The sequence below is a fragment of the Pleuronectes platessa genome, chromosome 24 (genome assembly GCF_947347685.1).
Source record: "Pleuronectes platessa chromosome 24, fPlePla1.1, whole genome shotgun sequence".
Taxonomy (NCBI): Eukaryota; Metazoa; Chordata; class Actinopteri; order Pleuronectiformes; family Pleuronectidae; genus Pleuronectes; species Pleuronectes platessa.
Window position 1 is genome coordinate 958715 of NC_070649.1, and position 17766 is coordinate 976480.

Here is a 17766-nt window from a genome sequence, read left to right on the forward strand (position 1 = left end):
TTCTCCACGGTTCTCCGGTGTCACAGAATGTAATCATGATGTTTACTGAAATCCCACCGAACGGTTTGAGAGGCTGGAGTTTAAAGGATCGAATTAAAACGACACTGGATGTATTTCACCCCCACGTCTGTTAATCATGACTCTCAGGAGCAGCTACAGCTTCAGGTCATCTTCTGTTCTGTCTGGTTGTCCTCATCAATTAAAGTCACAGATGTTCGAATGAATAACTGGTTCATCCTCTGAGGATCCTGAACGTCTGGTCTGGTGGATTCACTTCCTGCGTCACAGCGATGATGTCACCGCGCAGCTTAAAATAACCCCGGTGACGAGGTGCTGCTTCTCGTGAGGCTCCATCGACGTGCGTGTGGACGAGCGGTAGTTAGTGACACGCTGAACGCCACAGGCTGATGTCAATGAAGTCGTCTGGACCTGTGACACAGCACCACGCTGGCCTCTGATTGGTCTGATATCTTAAAGTGACACACCTGACTGACTCAGAAGCAGCCAGAACGGCCTTTAATATTAACCACACACACACACACACACACACGGGCACTGACACACACTAACACTCTGTCCTCCATCCACCACCACAATACCCCCCCCCCCCCTCCTCTCGCTTTCATCACGCTGACCATGATGGAGTGTGACAGCGCCGCGTCTTGACCGTGGCGATGCTATAATTATCTGTGATGTCTGCTGGTGCAATCGGAGAAGGGGGGCCGGCGGCCGCCACACATCACTGGAGCCTGAGCCCTGTGGTCGGCACGGCACATACCAGGCCATAAATAACCACAAGGAGGGGGGGAGGGGAGGGGGGGGTCAGAGAGATAGTGCGGCGGCTCAGACTCAGGGAAAAAGTACCGGATTGTGTTTGTTGCTCATAAAACGATAAAATGAATCCTGCAGACAAACAGTGCTGCAAGTGGAAACTCATCATTTCAATATTCTCCTTTCAAAGTTATGTTAATGTGCACATGCAAATCCTGAGAACAAGTTCTTTCAATGCATTCGCCTGAGGATTCAATCTTTCAGGTGAGCAGCAATGCAAAGGCCTCTTTCTTTCTTTTACTTGTTCTAAGTAGAAACTCCTCGTTTTGGTAACTTAAGTCCTCGTGTCAAGTTTCCATAGAGAAATAAGTCATATCACTGATATCACAAATACATGGAATTAAAACAGTGACAGGAGAGAGATGTTAAAATGGAGCAAAGACAGAAGAGGGGCTGTTAGATACGTTTTGCAGAGGAGAGACAAAGAGGAGCTGGATGAAAAGGAAACAGTCGAAATAGGTTTTAGGACTGAACGTGGTGATTGAGGCCGAGCTGACGTGAGGAGATGAAAACCAGGAGGTGCCGAGTGATTCACCAGCTGCAGCGTGCGACTCAGCTCAGAGTGTGAGAGCTCCACTTTCTCCACAGGATCAAACACACACGCTGCAACACAATGATCTCACTGAGACCCACATTCTGTCGCTCACACCATGACGCAAACTGGTCGGAGGGGAAATTACACCAGTGAACGCTTCACCAGGTTCACACCGAGGTTTTACGATGAGGCAGATGAAAGCTCACGTACAAAGAACCAAGAGGAGTTTAAAATAACAGCAAAGGAAAAGGTGTTTGTCTGCTAACATATAAGAGGGAGGGTGTGTGACCTGTACAGGATCCAGGCACCAGGGGGCGCTCCAGACACTGCTCCTTCACTTTAAAGGAGGGATGATGCTTAAAAGAAGAAAATGTAGAGAAAGGCAAGGAGGGGAAATCTGTGGTTACCTTCCCCGAGGTCCATGATGGCGAGGACGGTGCTGCAGCTGGCTTCTCCCAGCTCATTGGTCGCCACGCAGGTGTACACGCCGGCGTCGCTGGTGCGGCAGTCCCGTATCCACAGCCCCCCCGAGTCCTGGGCTTCTGATGGAGGCAGGACTTCCTCGTTGTGGTACCAGCTGAGCGACGCTTTGGGAAATCCTGCCACGGACACTCTGAGGCGGATGTCGCAGCCGGTTCCCACTGCTGCCTTCCGGAGTTTACGCTTGAAAACTGGTGGTGCTGGTGCGGTGGCCTCGGGGACTGGGACGTCCTCTGTGGTCCCCTTGGAAGGGATGTCCAGACCGGGACAGGAACCAGGGACTTTGTCCATCTTGTCTTTCTTCAGGGACGTGTTATCAGGTGATCGGGATGAGCTGCGGTTATTGACGGCCTCGTGGTAAAGAGGCGGTTTGACCTGGGCTGCTGCACCGGGGCCTGAAACCAACACAAAACATAAATCACTCCAACGTTACAACCGTCCTCATAAACCTGCTCACCAGGAAAAAGACAGACTTACAGTTATATGAATAAAGCTGAGTTACAAACTGTCAACACGGCATCTCAATCACAGACACTGTCCTGCTGCATTCTGGGAAGTGTAGGACCCAAAAAAAACAAGATATGACTGAATCTTCAGGATATGAAGATCCAATCAGTGAAGACCTGGTTATGTCACATGACAGGAGGCTGCTGGTTGCTGTTATTACACTGAAACTGCAGCCAGGGGAGTTTTAAAGTGTGTAATTTTATAAAAGTATATTATTCTGTAAAGGTAGAGAACCATTTCCAAGTGTTTGTTGTATAAACTTAGAAACAGTCCTCCTGTTGTGTGTCTGTGCACTGACGAGTCACAACAACAGGAAGGGAATAACTGGAAAGTCTCAATTAATGATGACAGGAAACATCTGGATTAACCTCCTTTGCTAATTGATAATATTCCACCAATATGCCTGAAATAGAGTTCATCCAGCGATACACAGAAAAGCACGTTACCTTTGGAATCCCTCTGGACATCCCCGCGAAGTCCAGGTTAACGTCACAGGATCCATGGAGCAGAATATTTCATCTCAAATCATTTGCTAAAGCCCGAGTGTCTTCGTGTCCTTTGGCGAGAGCGAGCCGGAGGTGTAAGTCCACCGGAGATCAAGTAGCATTAGCAGCCTGAGCCATGGCCCCTTCAGCAACCTGAGCCCGGAGCAGAGTGACAGGGACAGGGAGGAGGCGCCCGGGCCTCCTGCTCCACAGCGGCTCCACTAATGAACTTTGAGTAGTTATTTAAGAAAACACACTTTAAATGAAGCAGTGAAGGCAGCAGCCCATGGTGGAGGTCTGCTCTCGCTCCAGTCTCCCCCGGCTCTCTCTGCGTCAGCCAGACTCCCTCAGGTTTGGAACGACAGCTGCACGGCCACAGATAGGTCACATTTCTCAGGCTGCCATGTATGACCTACACACACACACACAGACAGACACACACACACAGAAAGACACACACAGACACACACACACACACACACACAACCTTTGGATAGTGTTATCAATGTTATCAAGCAAAGTGCGTGAGAGACAGTTGGAGTTGCTATAAAAAGAGAGTCTAAGAATAAAGTGAGGATTCAGTGATTCATTTAATTATAGAGCAGTGATATAACAATAGAATTAAACAGAACTGGCTGCAGTAAAGACATTAAAGTCACACGTTTGATATTTTAGTTTGTGTATTTTTAAATCTTTTGTTTAATTGACCTCCTACCGCTCTTTGAATCCTTGTCATAAGTTGTATTTCCTGTGCATGAAACCTAACAGGTGATTTTGAGAAGGAGCCAGACGAACTACACCCCCCCCCCCCCCCCCCCCCCCCCCCCCCCCCCCCCCATGAGGGAGCTGTTGCTGTGGCAACAGGTGCTGAAAGATTTTAGATTTGTCGCCAAGTTTTGTGATAATTAAAAAATTAAATCTGGATTAAAGCCGAGAGGGAATAAGGCCAAGATGCTGGAGCCCCGGGGACATAATGATGAGAATATATAATTTGTAATCAGTTTGTATTATCAGGATAAGAATTTAATTTGATTTCATGACATCAGGTGAGGCCCTACTCTACCGCCCTCTACTGGTAGAAACAAGATGGTGCTGTCAGCCTGAGGTGTTCAGCTTCTCTGCTGCTGGACGCCTTCTTGAGTTTCACATGTACAATCCATGTTAATATCGATTATCAATCGGCTAAATAATAATAAACATAATCTATAACCAGCCAGTGAATGAACATGTGCAGGGCCGGTCCTCCCACCTTCAGACAACAGGTGATGACAGTCGGCTCAGGTCCAACTTCTGGAAACTTCTGCAAAACCAAAACACAGCAAAGTTTGTATAATAGTTTGATTTCAGTTCATGAGCATTAAACTGATTATAAAGTCTTATTAGTCTCTTTAAAGGAGCTGGTTGTCACATGTCAGTTACAGACAGTCACAGACAGTCACAATCACAGACAGTAAACATGAGGCAAACACATTAAAACTCATCGATCAGCTGTTTTTTATATTTATATATTATATATCTGCTGCAGCTGCTAGCTTGTTATTGTGCTAGCAAGCTAACGCTAGCAGAACTGTGTCTCCTTCCTACTTGTGTCAGTTATAGGATCAAACCGGATAAACATGTCAAATAAAGACAAATATAAAGTATAAATAATATGTCTCTCGCCTGTTTCTCATTTAAAGACCGTTGCTGTCTGTGGAGCTAGCACAGCTGATGCTAACAACGTAGCCTGAAGCTCAAGCAGCTAAATGTATTTTACTACTTTCATGTATTTACTGTAAACTTATTGTTACTAAAACATGTTAGAGTTAAACATGATGGAAAAGGAACAGAAGAAGTAACTTCAGTAGATCTCACCTGAAGGTTGTTGGTTCTCTTCTATAGTCTGCAGGTCTGGAGCCAACCACACAATTCAAACTGAAACTCAAGCAGCTGATTGGACGTCATCATTTACATGTTTAATTAACTTATTAGAGAAATGTGCTCATGTGGCAGATATTAGAATTTTACCATACATCATGTCAGAGTTAAGGTTTCTATCATTTCACATTTTTATCTGACAATCTTTTAGTTTATTGGTATAAATGAAATGTCCCTCAACCCAGGATTCAAACCCCCGGGTCACAACGAGCAACACAGCATCATGTGAACTGTGACTTTATAAAACTAACTCCAGTATAAAAAATGTCCTTGTGCAGAAACACAATCTGAAAGAAACAGAACATTCAATAAAAGAGGCTCACGGCCGTTTCCCTGAGACAAAGACTTTCTGTTCAGTGGGAAAACAGGTGGAGAATTATATCTGCAGGAGAAATGTTTCAGATCATACCCAGCACCCAGGACTACCCCCCCCCCCCTCCCCCTGCTCTGCATTAATAATTCACATGTATGTGCTAGTGATGTGAAGCCTCCTGCTCCAGAATAACATCTCCTGGGTTCTGTGTGAACCTGGAGGAGCAGATGTGAGATCCCAGCAGCCAAGGTCACTCTGTGCTTTCTCCCGATTGTGAGCTGGCAACAGAGTTTCTCCCTCAGACTCCGACAGCTGCAGAGACAAACAAGTCCACGTCTCAGTCAGTCTCCGGAGAGATCGTCTTCTAAACCAGCAGGAGCACTGGGAGCTGCAGTCATGGTGTCCTGCGCACTGGTCCTGGTTCCTCTCTGGATCCTCGGTCTGAGTGGAGGCTGCCGGGCCGAGGAGCTGCCCAGGGAGGTCGTGTTGTCCTGGTTCAGTGGTCGGGTTCTGGAGGGCCTCGGGCTGGAAGAGCCTCCCCTGGCCTCGGCGCAGGGCCCCGATGTGGACCCGGCCCAGCAGGGGGGAGCGAGGCCCCTGCATGTGAGGCCCCCGAGGAGCAGGAGGACCTGGGAGGACCAGTGGACCAGTCCCACCCAGGACAAGTCCCAGATTATTCTCTTCCCTAGTTCTGGTGAGAAGCTTCTACCTTCGTCTGCTTTTGGATCCTGAAAGTCAAGAAGTGTTGTTGTGCTAAAGAAAGAATATTTTTGATTTCGGTGTGAGATTATGGGATAGAAGTTTTTTTATTATACAGGATGTTTGAACACAAAACTGAGATTGAGCAGCTTTAACTTCTGGAAATATGTGTTTAAAGGGGATTAAACATTTCATAGAGAATCTGTCCCAAGAGTCAGGAGACACACGAGTCTTTATCATACTTCAGGACTTCAGTTTTCTCTCTGGTTTACTTTTCAGACTCGTCTTGTGGCTCAGAAACCAGCAGCAGCCACTTCACGTATTATTTCCAGCCGTCGCTGAGCGAGCAGGAGGTCGTGGTCACCGCCGCCCACTTCTGGTTCTACGCCGGTGAAGGAGGCAACATGTCCGCTCCGCTCTTCATCCTCACCTCAGCGCCGCAGCTCCTCCAGGCCGCGGAGGCCCCGTCTCAGAGGAGCCCAGACGGGTGGACCACCTACGACCTGGAGCGGCCGGCGCTGGCCTCTGTGGCTCAGGGTCCCTTCATCCTCCAGGTCCGCTGTGCGGCCTGCGAGTGCCACGCCGACCAACCAGACAAGACGCCCTTCCTCGACCTGACCGCTCAGCCACGTGCTCGGGTCAAATCTCGCCGCCATGCGCCGCTCAGCATTCCCTGGTCTCCCTCTGCCGTGGACCTGCTGCAGCGCCCCTCTGTGGAGAGACCGGAGCACAGCGACTGCCAGCGAGCGCACGTGGAGATCAGCTTCAAGGAGCTGGGCTGGGACAACTGGATCGTCCATCCCACCGCGCTGACCTTCTACTACTGCCACGGGAACTGCTCGGCCGGGGATCGAACCACCGCCTCGCTGGGCATCAGGCAGTGCTGCGCCCCGGTGCCGGGGAGCATGAGGTCCCTGAGGATCACCACCACGTCCGACGGGGGATACTCGTTCAAGTACGAGACGCTGCCCAACATAATACCTGAAGAGTGTACTTGTATCTGAAGGGCAAAGGTCAAAGGTCATGTGCACACAACTCACACAAGGACCTTTCTCTTCATCCCAGTGTTGGTTGTGTGTTTATGTGTTTTATTAGTTTGAACAGTTAATATACAAAATGATCACCTCAACACAACTCACATTAGGTCGTCTTCCATTTCATTTCCTGTGTGCATTGCATTGTGGGACGTCTCCAGCAACAGCCCTTCACAGCTTTATGTTATTATCAAATGTTATTTTGTATAACTTCACTTAGTTTTATGTTTATTGTACTTTGATTTAAAAGTAAAATTAAAGGCTTCATGGTGTTGTTTCCTCTCACCTGTGGAGGGCGCTGTTTGCTCACATTTAAACTGCACCGTCACGTTCTGATGTTATTTGATCTGCAATTTTTCTCTATAATAAAATCAGTGGTTAGAACCTGGAGGTGAATTGTGATCTCTACAAAGTTATGAACCAGGTTTTGACTTTTTGGAGATTAAAGATAAAACGTTTGAGAGACAAGAACCTGGAGGAAAATCACAAACACACACAAAACCTTCTTGTTCAAATATATTTATTTACTCTGAAGACAAAATAATCTCTACAGTTACAAAAACTACAAAACTTGCAATAGAAAAGGAACAAGTATAAACCGCTGACGTACAATATTCAACATGAAATGTCGGAACCTTGAGAAAAGTAGCAGAACTGGAAGTGAGATGAAAACAAGGAACAGCATCAAACAGCTGCTTTGGCAAAGTGTTCTTTGGAGTCTTCCAGCCACAGATCATAAAACCAACAAACAAACTCTGCACGAACAAGGAAAGCTGCAGAAGAAGAAGAGGAGGAGGAGGAGGAGCTGGTGTGTGTTTACATGGCACCGTGTCGGCAGCTGTCATCCTCTCCAGGACGCACCAGGAGGAGCCGCGCTGCCGTCCAGGATGGAAAATGTGCCTCACCAAAGAAGAATGTAAATTTCAAAAGACAAGGATGGAGGTTTGACTGTGGACAGTAGCCGTGGACACAGATGTTTCCAGCCGCTTCGCTAAGAGAAATGAAATTAACGTTTAACTGTAACGGAGAACAATGTAAATCGGTTTGTATCTGGAGAATTAAAGGATCAGCAACATCCGAGTGGCCACCGTCAAACACGTCCTTATGAACGACTCCTCTACAGATCTGGGTTTTTTTTGAGTGTTTGAAATGATTGTTACAAAAAAAAAAAAAAAAATGATTCTCTTCCATAAAGAATTCAAGCATTTCCCAGGTAAACATTTTTGGCAGATTGGAGTAAACACGGAGGCTTCAAATATCTTTTTTGAAATGGTTTGGCTTCACTAATCCCCGACATCTGATCTGGTTAGCGCCGCTCTACACGCTCTACACGCTCTACACGCTCTAGACGCTCTACAACCCGAGGGCGGTGCTGTCTGGGACTCTGTCCGGGGACGACGAGCCTCGACAGAGTCTGAACGTTATGAAAAGCAAAAGGAGGAGTCTGGAATCTCACGTGGATCCAGGTCTGAACGGGACCCGGGCTTGTGGGGGGGGGGGGGGGGGGGGGGGGGGCGGGGGGGCGGAGATGTGGCAGGCGTTCAAGTTTACAGTCGTGGAGATGAAGCATTTGTCACAACACAGCTGGGTCAGCGGTTCTCCCTCTCTCTCTTTCTTTTGGACTGACCCCTAATACTGAAAGGCTCAATTCTCTCATCCACGCACACACACACAAACAAACAAACAAACAAACAAACAAACAGACACACACACACACTTTGGTCTCCCTCAGTGGTCTGACTGCATTCCCATATGTGCTTCCCCCATGTGTTTAAGGCCAGTAGGAATGGAGGAACAGACGTTTGAGGCAGGCAGCACGCTCAGGCATGTATTCCTGCGAGAGGGAGAGACAACACAGTCACTGAGAAGTGGATTTTAAAAAGTTCTGTCCACGCTAACACAGATTATTTCATCTCTAGTCGTGAACTGGAGCTTGTGAAACTGGACAGGACACAGAGTCTCAGCCCTCGTCCACCAAATGACTCAAAGAAAAAGTATTTTATTTAAGTTTGGGACATTTTTTTTCTTCCACAAACTTTGCCAACAAGCGTTCAGTTTGTTTTAAACTGGCTTTGTGGAAAGTTTGGTTTGTGAACTATTAAAAGATGGTGATTAATGTTCTGCTGCTCGGCCGCCAGAGAGATTTCTTTTGTTTGAGCGACTCCAAACAGAGGAGGACTAACTCATCTGAGCTAATCTGTTTACAAGCAGCAACTTTCATTTGGGTTCTAAACTCTGTGCGTTACCTTTCTCGCTGGCCTCTCCCTGCTTCTCCTGGGCGAAGTTGAGGCGGTTCTGCTCGGCGGCGCTCTGTGCCGGCACGTTGACCTCCGGGCTGCTGCTCCGTGACGGGCTGCCCTCCTCCGCCTGGTAGGCCAGGTCCAGGTGCTGGTGGGCCAGCTTCAGGTGCCTCCTCAGCCGCTCCAGCTCCCGGGACGTGCTCGCCACGTCCCCGAAACTCTCCCTCCCGGAGTCGGCAATGGGCGAATGCCTCAAGGCTTTTTTTAGTTTCTCCTTCTTCATGGTGGCGTGGTATCCTGGCGGCGCCGTGGGCAGGGAGCCCGAGGAGAGCGGCAGCGAGGCTCGGGGGTTGAGGGTGGCCCGCCGGCGGAAGCTGTCGCGGATCCCGCCGATCCCCAGGTGGAGGATTTCCAGGAGGGTGAGGAGCAGGCAGAGGAAGGACACCACGTACATCACCAGCAGGAAGATGGTCTTCTCCGTGGGGCGCGACACGAAGCAGTCCACGGTGTGCGGGCACGGGGAGCGGGTGCACACGTAGGAGGGGATCACCTCGAAGCCGTACAGGATGTACTGACCGAACAGGAAGCCCACCTCGAAGGACGAGCGCCACAGCAGCTGGCAGATGTAGACCTTCATCAGGCCGTCCCGGCTGATCCTCCGCCGGCCGTCGTGCTTCTTCTCTGCAGCTGCAGACAGACACTGGGTTACAGTCACATCCAGGTCACACAGTAAAGAACATGAACGTTATGAGACTGACTTTTCTCTGGTTTGTCGGGTTTGTCGGGTTCGATCTCCTCGGCGATCATCGGGTCCTCCTCCCCGTTGTCCTCCGCCTCCTCGTAGTCGCGGACGGCTCCTCGGCTGACGATGGGCATCCTCCTCTTCCTCGGGCCGCAGCTGGGCCGGTACTCGCTGTCGTCCATGCGGGCGATCTTGTGCATGGCGAATCCCAGGTACATGATGGTCGGGGTGGTGATCATGATGACCTGGAAAACACACGTGGCTCAGATCTACAGCTTCAAGTGTCGTGTGGTCCACGGTCCTGAAAGTCTGAAGCTCACCTGAAAGATCCAGAATCGAACGTGTGACAGCGGCGCGAAGGCGTCGTAGCACACGTTCTCACACCCGGGCTGCTGCGTGTTGCACACGAATTTACTCTGCTCATCGTAGTAGATGGTTTCACCGCCGACCGCCGTCAGCACGATGCGGAACACGATGAGCACCGTCAGCCAGATCTTCCCCACGAAGGTGGAGTGGTTGGAGATCTCGTCCAGCAGACGGGTGAGGAAGCTCCAGCTCATGGTGCCGAGGTGAGGGGGGGGGCGAGATCAACCCTGAGAGGAAACACATGACGGATTAAAAACTGTCTCACAACAACCAGGAAAAGTTCATTCAAAGAAAGTGAAACATGGAAACTGTCTAGTTTTCACTTTTTACGAGTGAGCTGAACATTCTCTTATTTATAGACCAAATGATAAATTAAAGACAAACATGATTTAATGAGTTTCCCTCAGTGGAGCTCGAACCTCAGCGAGGCCCGACCGTCGCCTGCGCTCAATAAATCTGCACCGAATCTCTCCGTCCTATAAAAGTGTCTGCTTCAGAAATATTCAGAGAAATGAGTGACCCATAAATGTTCCATGTGAGTTTAACGAGTTCTTTCTTGGCCCGTTGTTGTGTTGAGTTGTTTTTGTGTTAATCCTGCTGACAAACAAAAAGGGCCGAGCGGCGGTGAACCAGTAGAGCCTCCACTGGTCACCGAACCTCCACCGGACCAGCAGGACCAGCACCACTCTCCCAGTTTACACTTTCACAAAATGATTAATGCAAGTGTTGATGCTGCACAAAGGAATTCTGGGTAATCCTCAACCGCAGGGCTGAGCAATAAACACACGGCCCCATGCTCGGGTCTAATCAGACACAGGTCTCTGAGGCATGCAGGTATCCAGGGATCCACGGCACCACCGGGCCGCAGCCGGCACTAATCCTGGTGCACTGTGGTGAAGCCACATTCTTACCACTCGCCGTCACAGCCGAGCCTGAGCTGCTTAATCACACATCAAAGAGGGAGGGGGGGGGGGGGGGGGGGGGGGGGCGACTGAACAAATGGAGAAACGATCCCGGGTTCTTCAGAAAGTGCAAAGTCACGGCTCCGAGTGAAGAGCGAGGGATCAGAGTCAGACAGAGCCAGACTCCGGGTGTTAAAACTTTAACTAGCTCTGGAACTGAGGGGAGAGAACCTTGTAACTGGGATGTGAGGCTCCTCCTCCTCTTCCTCTTCCTCCACCTCCTCCTCCCTCCTGCTTCCAGAAACCAGACAAAACCAGGATTTCATGACTAAGTGCAAAGGGAAAGTATCTGTGGATGAGTCTGAATGAAGCCACCACTCCCCACGTTACTCATCAGTTCCTTTGCACTCCGTCCTCATCCTCCTCCTCCTCCACCTCCTCCTCCACCTTCAGACCCGACTTGCCCGAGCCTGACCAGCGATGTGCCGCTTGGCCACGGAACACAGGCGTTAACGTGCCGGGCTCAGGGACTCGTCAGCCACACCAGAGGCCTCAGACCCACACAGACCCAAAGTGCGTCACGCTCCAGACGCTAAACTTAGATTAAATCACACTTTTAAAACGTCTACGACAGCACAGCTCTATAAAAAACACCCGCGCGTCGGCTGGATGTGAATTTAACTCGTGGGAACGTTTTCCAGTGTTTGAGAAAACAGACAACTCATTGACCCTGAGGTGCAGCTGCAAGGTGACATCTGGTTCACCCCCGACACGCCATCACAGACGCCATCACAGACGCCATCACAGACGCCCCAGGTCGCTCAGCAGAGATCTGAAGCTCCTCAAACCACCAGAGGCAGATCGTCCCTTCAGAACATCCTCAGCTCCAGGCTCTGGTTTTTCTTCTCTCCAGCGTCGTGCAGAACCCTGACCATGAGCAGGAATCCAGTCTAACCACTAATGGTCTAATAATATCGGTCTAATCAGAACCATCAGCAGCTGCCAGCACCAGGAACTGGATATTTAAATGTGACCTCTGAGCGGTTCAACATCTGGGTGCCACTTCTCCTCCACATGGTCACGTGAGCCTGGAGGAAAGTGAAGCTCTGCTGGTTTGTTCTCTGCTGGATTGTTCTCTGCTGGTTTGTTCTCTACTGGTTTGTTCTCTGCTGGTTTGTTCTCTCACATAGAGATGAAATGAAACCTCACTGTCACGTTTACACTTTCATCATCTTCTGTTCTCGAATCAGACGGAATTAAAAAAAGACCACAAAATAGAAACTGTGCATTTCTCTGAGTTTGAACGCGGTTGGAAACTTTTTGGATGATGTAAGATCACAAGTCAACAACATGAGAACATCAGTGGACTTGTTTTTAGACATAATTAATACTTCTTGTGTCTTTAAGTCAATTCACATGATTGAATAACTTGATCAACAGCAAGAATCATAAAGAAACTGCAGTAGATTCACTTTTCAGCCTCTGAAACATGAACTTTGTCTCGTTTTGATCTTTAAAGAGAATAAACCAAACTTCTCTGTTTCAGAATGTGAACATTTCCTGACATTTTCTAGACCAAACAATAAATTGAGGACAAACATGTAATTTGAGCAGAATGTCAGTGAGCAGAGCTCCAAGCCCCAAACAGCTGACTGGCTTTTTCCTTTGTCGTTGTTTCTCCGTGACGTTGAAGCACAGTGAACGTCCCTGGAATCAAACCACTGGTTCTGAACGTTGATGGGAACATGTTGGATCTTCTGATGTAAACGTGAACCAGTGGGATCTGTTTTTAGACGTGGGACTGAAGGGATTGTTCTTCAGTCGGTGGGTCGGTGCTGGAACAGCGTGTTCCTGCTGTCGGCTTCTCTCTGACACGACACTCAAACAACCGCTGGTTCCTCTGGACTCGTGGGAACCTCCCAGCTGAGGTGGAGGCTCCACGTTCCTCTGGAGACCTCCAGCCGGTTCCTTCTGACTCCCTGTCCTCTCTGGGTGTGAGGTGTGCGGAGCAGGTGGTGCAGCTCCACGAGGAGCTTCCACAGGAGCATGAATGAACCTCTTCTACACACATACACCTCCTGTGAAAGCCCCAGCTGCAGACAAAGGAGAGGCTCCAGCACCCAGACGTGTGTTAGACTGGGACAAACTGGTTTCCTGGGTGTCCCCTGCAGTGCCACCCTGCACACAGCTGAGCAGAGGCCTCCTGCACACAGAAGCGTGTTTGCTCAGCGGCAGCTCGGTGGATTTAACGGCTCCAGGAGGAGATGGAGGGGCCGAGGATCTGGACAGAGCGGAGGCGAGTTCACATTCCTGCCCTAACCAGAAGCAGAGAGTGGATCTGTGAGGGTTCAGGGAGCAGGCAGAGGGCAGATCAAAGTGTGGCCCTGCAGCCAGAGCAGCATCTACACATGGAAACTCTGCTCCTCTGCTCCTCCGGCCCCAGGAGGAGAAGTTAATCTCTTCTGATTTCAGTTTCCTCCTCCTGCTGACTCAGACTCAGACTCGGCTGTTTTGGAAATTGTGGCATTTTTCTGCAGGAAAACAAAACCGTGCCAGGCCTCATGCGGCCGAACTCAAGAATCCAGAGTTACACGTCCAACCATCACTTCTGTCACACACACACACGATACACACTACACACACTACACACACAGACACACTATACACACACTCTCTATTAGCAGGAGAGCTAGTCATTAAACAAACAAAGGAAAATCACAGTAACATTCTGAGAACACGTGATCCAGCTGCTTCATCGAACCACGCGACTTTAAAAACACTTTCTCCCGCATGAACACGCACTTTTCAAAGCCGTTGCGTGATGAGATGTGCGTGTAGAAGTGACGCAAACAGGACTCACGGTTGTGCGCACTGCTCCAGCCTCGTCCCGCGGAGAAAACCAAGCTCTGCGCGTAACACTCGCTTCTCTGAGGCGCGCGGAGCGGACCGAGCTGTAAATGAAGTTGGAGAAGAAGTTGTGAAGTTGACACATAAACTTTTTAAACTTTGCTCGCGCCGCACACACACGCACCTTCACCGCAGCTCGTGCGTCGACGTCTCCTCCTCCTCGCGCTTAATTGCTCGACCAGGTTTTCCTAATTAGCGCGCGCTCTCATCGGGGTGTTCGTGCGTCCGCGTCCTCGTCGCTCATCCGTCACAGTGAACCCGCACAGCCCCGCACTGACCCCATGTGTCCCGCAGGAGAGAGACGACTGAAGACGGCTGAGAGGCTCCGGCAGAGCCGCTGCTCCTCTTCCTCCTCCTCCTCCTCCTCCTCCTCCTGCTCCACGTCACCGGGCCCCGTCAGGAGGCCCCTCGTCTGAAACCTGAGACCCGGGACCACGACTACCGTTCACCCGAGGAGCTCAGGGGCCATGTTAGATGTTTGTGATGTCACAGAGGAACCTACATGGATCTATAGATCTGCTGTGACATACATCATGATATATAGAGCGACCTCCACTGTGACACGCTGCTTCTGTATATAGAGCAACAAGCCTCATCCTCATTATCATAATAATAAACTGCCCTAGAAAATAAAGACTCATATCATTCATAATATTCATTTATATTTCTACAGCACTTCTCAAAGAGACTAATTAAAAACATCACACACTGAAAAATAACACACGTGTGAAGTCATTTTGAAAAAAGCTGCTTTGAGTCACGTTTTTAATAAAAATCAAATCAGACACTTTACACAGTTAAAAGCTAAACAATGTAAAAGGAAGATAATAAGATATGATATTTATAATAATATAATACTATTAGTTTAAAGTGAGTTTAGTCCCCCTCGGCCTTCAGGCTGTGATCCTGCTGTTCAACAAAAGAAGCCTCAGTTATCACTGTAGCTGGATCAGATTATCTTTCATAATAATCTACAACCTATAATACTACTACTGCTAATAATAGATCACATAAAAACCTAAATGGATGTTTAGATTGAATAATTGTTTTGTATTGATTGATTCCTCTCAATGTCAATGGTCCCATTTTAATTTATTTTTATTTTTTAAGTTAATTGAATCATTAATCTGTTTTATATTCCCTTTGTATCGCCTCTATTTATTTCTCTATTTTCGTTTTTACATTTCTTTAACTCTGTTTCATTGAGGGTTGTTTCTCTTTGTAGTTTTACTTTACATTTAATATGCTTTAACTTCTGGCTTCCCATCATGCAACTTGTTCCCCCTTCAGGGTCTCTTCCCGCCTCCTCCTCCTCCTCCTCCTGCTGAGACCTGAGGAGGTAATAAACTGCTCTGTGGGAGGCCAGGCTGCAGAAGGAGGCCCAGAGAACCCCCTCATGAAACAGCAGCAGCAGGACGAGCAGCTGATGAGGTAGAGGATCCAGAGCGTCTCATTTCAGTTCGGCCTCTGATTAGAGAAACGTCCTCGTCCCTCAGATGTCCTGTTGAGAGGCTGATGACATCACTGGAGCGTCATCATCACAGTCACTGGTAGATTTTCTCCAGATGTTCGTGACTCTGCATGTTTGGTGTTGTCCTCTGGACCACGGGTTGGTTTGGCAGAGCAGTGCTGCGTGACTGCAGCTCTTAGACCAGCTCTTAGACCCCCCCCCCTCCATGAGGCCAGAGGACGTGCAGGAACGACACCAGGCTTCTTGCTGTCATGCACAGAACAGCTGAGCTGCTCCTGAACGTTCAGAGGAGGAATGAGAGACGCAGAGACGAGGAGCCAGATGTGCAGCCCCGAGCCAAACGACCACGGTCACATGCTCCTCTGATATGAACTGGTCAGCCACAACATCAACTGGGACCTGAACTCACAACCAGCAGGCCCTAGGACTTTCTTCTGCTGGTCCCTGGTCCGGTTTAACCCCGGGACACCATATTAAATACAACTGAACATCTACACAGGAATACATTAATAAGAGAAAGTGGTGAATAGAAAACAGAATTACACGTTTGAACTTTATTCTAAATACACAAATATATCAATAAGTAAACAGAACATGCAGACAAAGCTTTGATCCCTTTCTGTACCATTGAGAGATCAGGCCCTGGGGGGGGGGGGGGGGGAGTGTTATTCTAGTTTAAACCAGAAAACAACCAATTACATTTGACTTCCTTAAAGTAAAGTTCTCCTCCCCTTCCATCCCAGCAGTGAACATGTGGAGCTTTGTCACACTTTTCTTTTACAGATCCTTTAATTCTCCTGGATTCGAGCAGCGTGACAGAAACCTCAGCTCCTCCTCTCCGACCTGCTGAGGAGTCGGGGCCTCCTGGGGGGGGGGGGTTCTGCACCCGCACTTGACCCGTGACCTCTCAGAGATCCAGAGTGAAGAGGAGAACCTGAGACGTGCCACCACAGGTCTGAGCGGAGGCTCTTTGGGATTTGTCAGGCTTGTGGGTGAAGGGGATCCAGGTCTGGGACTCGCCAGGTGCTCCACACATGGACTCATCTACACTGTGGAGCTGGTGAACAGACCTTTCACACACAGCTGAGCTCCAAGGGGGCGGGACCAGCAGCTTGGTGTCAAGTGGCCAGAAAGAGGGAGAATGATCCAATAAACAAACATCTAGGACTCGGAGAATTCTTCCTCCTCCTCGGCTGCTGTTTCAGCTGCAGCCAGCAGGAAACAGTCATGATTAAGTTGACCCAGTAAAGTGGAAATGGCTCGTGAAGACAGCAGGTTTACGAGCCACTTTCGGGTTTTCCTAAGCACCAATGAAGGAATCCAACAATTAGCGAGAGGAAGTGGATTACAGGCCGGTTCAGAAATGAGAGAGAATCCTCCAGAACGCTCCTCAAACAGAACCCGGCTCTGAACTGTGACGTGTGATTCTCGGACAAGTTTCAACACGAGACGTTTGTTCAGATCTGTGCTGATGAAACTTCATGGAGCAGGAAGCAGAGAAATGAAGTGTAAGCCTAACCCTAAGGTCGAACCGTCCCAGCTCTGTCACAACCTCTCTCTGTCAACACATTTCTGTGGTTTGCATCATGATGGGTTCAGGAGCACGTCGGTGTGGACCTGCAGGAGGATCGGTGGCGTCACACATTTCCACTGAACTTCAGAAATTCTCTCAGCTCTGGTGAAGAATGACACGTCACAAATGGACACATGACTTTTTATATTGAGTAACACACAGTCATAAAAAAAATAAAAAGACACTTTTCTGACGTTGAAAGAACCAAAACCAACAGAGACACAAGGAGAGGACAGCGGGGGGGGGGGGGGGGGGGGGGGGGGGCAGAGACATGTGGATCCTTGCTCCTGGACAGTGGCTGCACGCTGTTCTGTTTATTACACTGAACAAACCAAACACAGTGACCATGCAAAGACTGAAAACAAACAAGAACCACATCTGCTCCCAGAGGTTTTCATTAAAGCAACACTATGCACCTTTGAGAACAGTGGATATTACCCATGATCCTCTGCTTCCTGAAGCACAGGAGCTGTAACCAATCCACCGAGCTCAGTTTCCTGCTGAATATTGGAGATACAATAACTTCTTAAGTCTTTTGAAATGATCTCCAGCTTCAATCTTCAACCTGCTGGACCTGATCCTGAGTCAGTTTCCTGCAGCTCGAGTCGGTTCCACACTTCTGACAAAGGTACAGAGAACTGGTTCAGGATCAGTGTTCAAGCTGCTGTGTTAGAATAACTGTGTTACTTAGTGTTGCTTTAAAAACAGAACCAAGCTCGTCTTCTTTTCAACAAACAGGGACAGATCATGACGCTCTAATGGGG

General features: G+C 49.0%; 3 protein-coding genes across 3 annotated transcripts in view; 1 reads left to right on the forward strand and 2 right to left on the reverse strand.

The window, feature by feature from the left end:
- Positions 1–2820, reverse strand: part of LOC128431318 (striated muscle preferentially expressed protein kinase) — a 29716-nt gene extending 26896 nt beyond the window's left edge. The window contains exons 1-3 of the mRNA XM_053417598.1: positions 2800–2820; positions 2283–2295; positions 1774–2241 (exon numbers count right to left, since the gene is read on the reverse strand). Coding sequence (XP_053273573.1) covers positions 1774–2241; positions 2283–2295; positions 2800–2820 — 502 coding nt within the window. The remainder of the gene's footprint in view (positions 1–1773; positions 2242–2282; positions 2296–2799) is intronic.
- A 2644-nt stretch (positions 2821–5464) lies between these two features.
- inha (inhibin subunit alpha) lies at positions 5465–6771 on the forward strand. The gene is made up of 2 exons (XM_053417029.1): positions 5465–5762; positions 6047–6771. Exons 1-2 carry the CDS (start codon positions 5465–5467, stop codon positions 6769–6771), a joined length of 1023 nt encoding a protein of 340 aa, XP_053273004.1.
- A 1526-nt stretch (positions 6772–8297) lies between these two features.
- Positions 8298–14313, reverse strand: LOC128430903 (gap junction gamma-1 protein). The gene is made up of 6 exons (XM_053417028.1): positions 14083–14313; positions 13912–14002; positions 10104–10376; positions 9800–10028; positions 9048–9728; positions 8298–8635 (listed from the first exon to the last, which is right to left on the reverse strand). The coding sequence occupies exons 3-6, from the start codon at positions 10341–10343 to the stop codon at positions 8622–8624; spliced, it is 1164 nt and encodes a 387-aa protein (XP_053273003.1). The 5' UTR covers positions 10344–10376; positions 13912–14002; positions 14083–14313; the 3' UTR covers positions 8298–8621.
- Positions 14314–17766: the final 3453 nt, after the last annotated feature.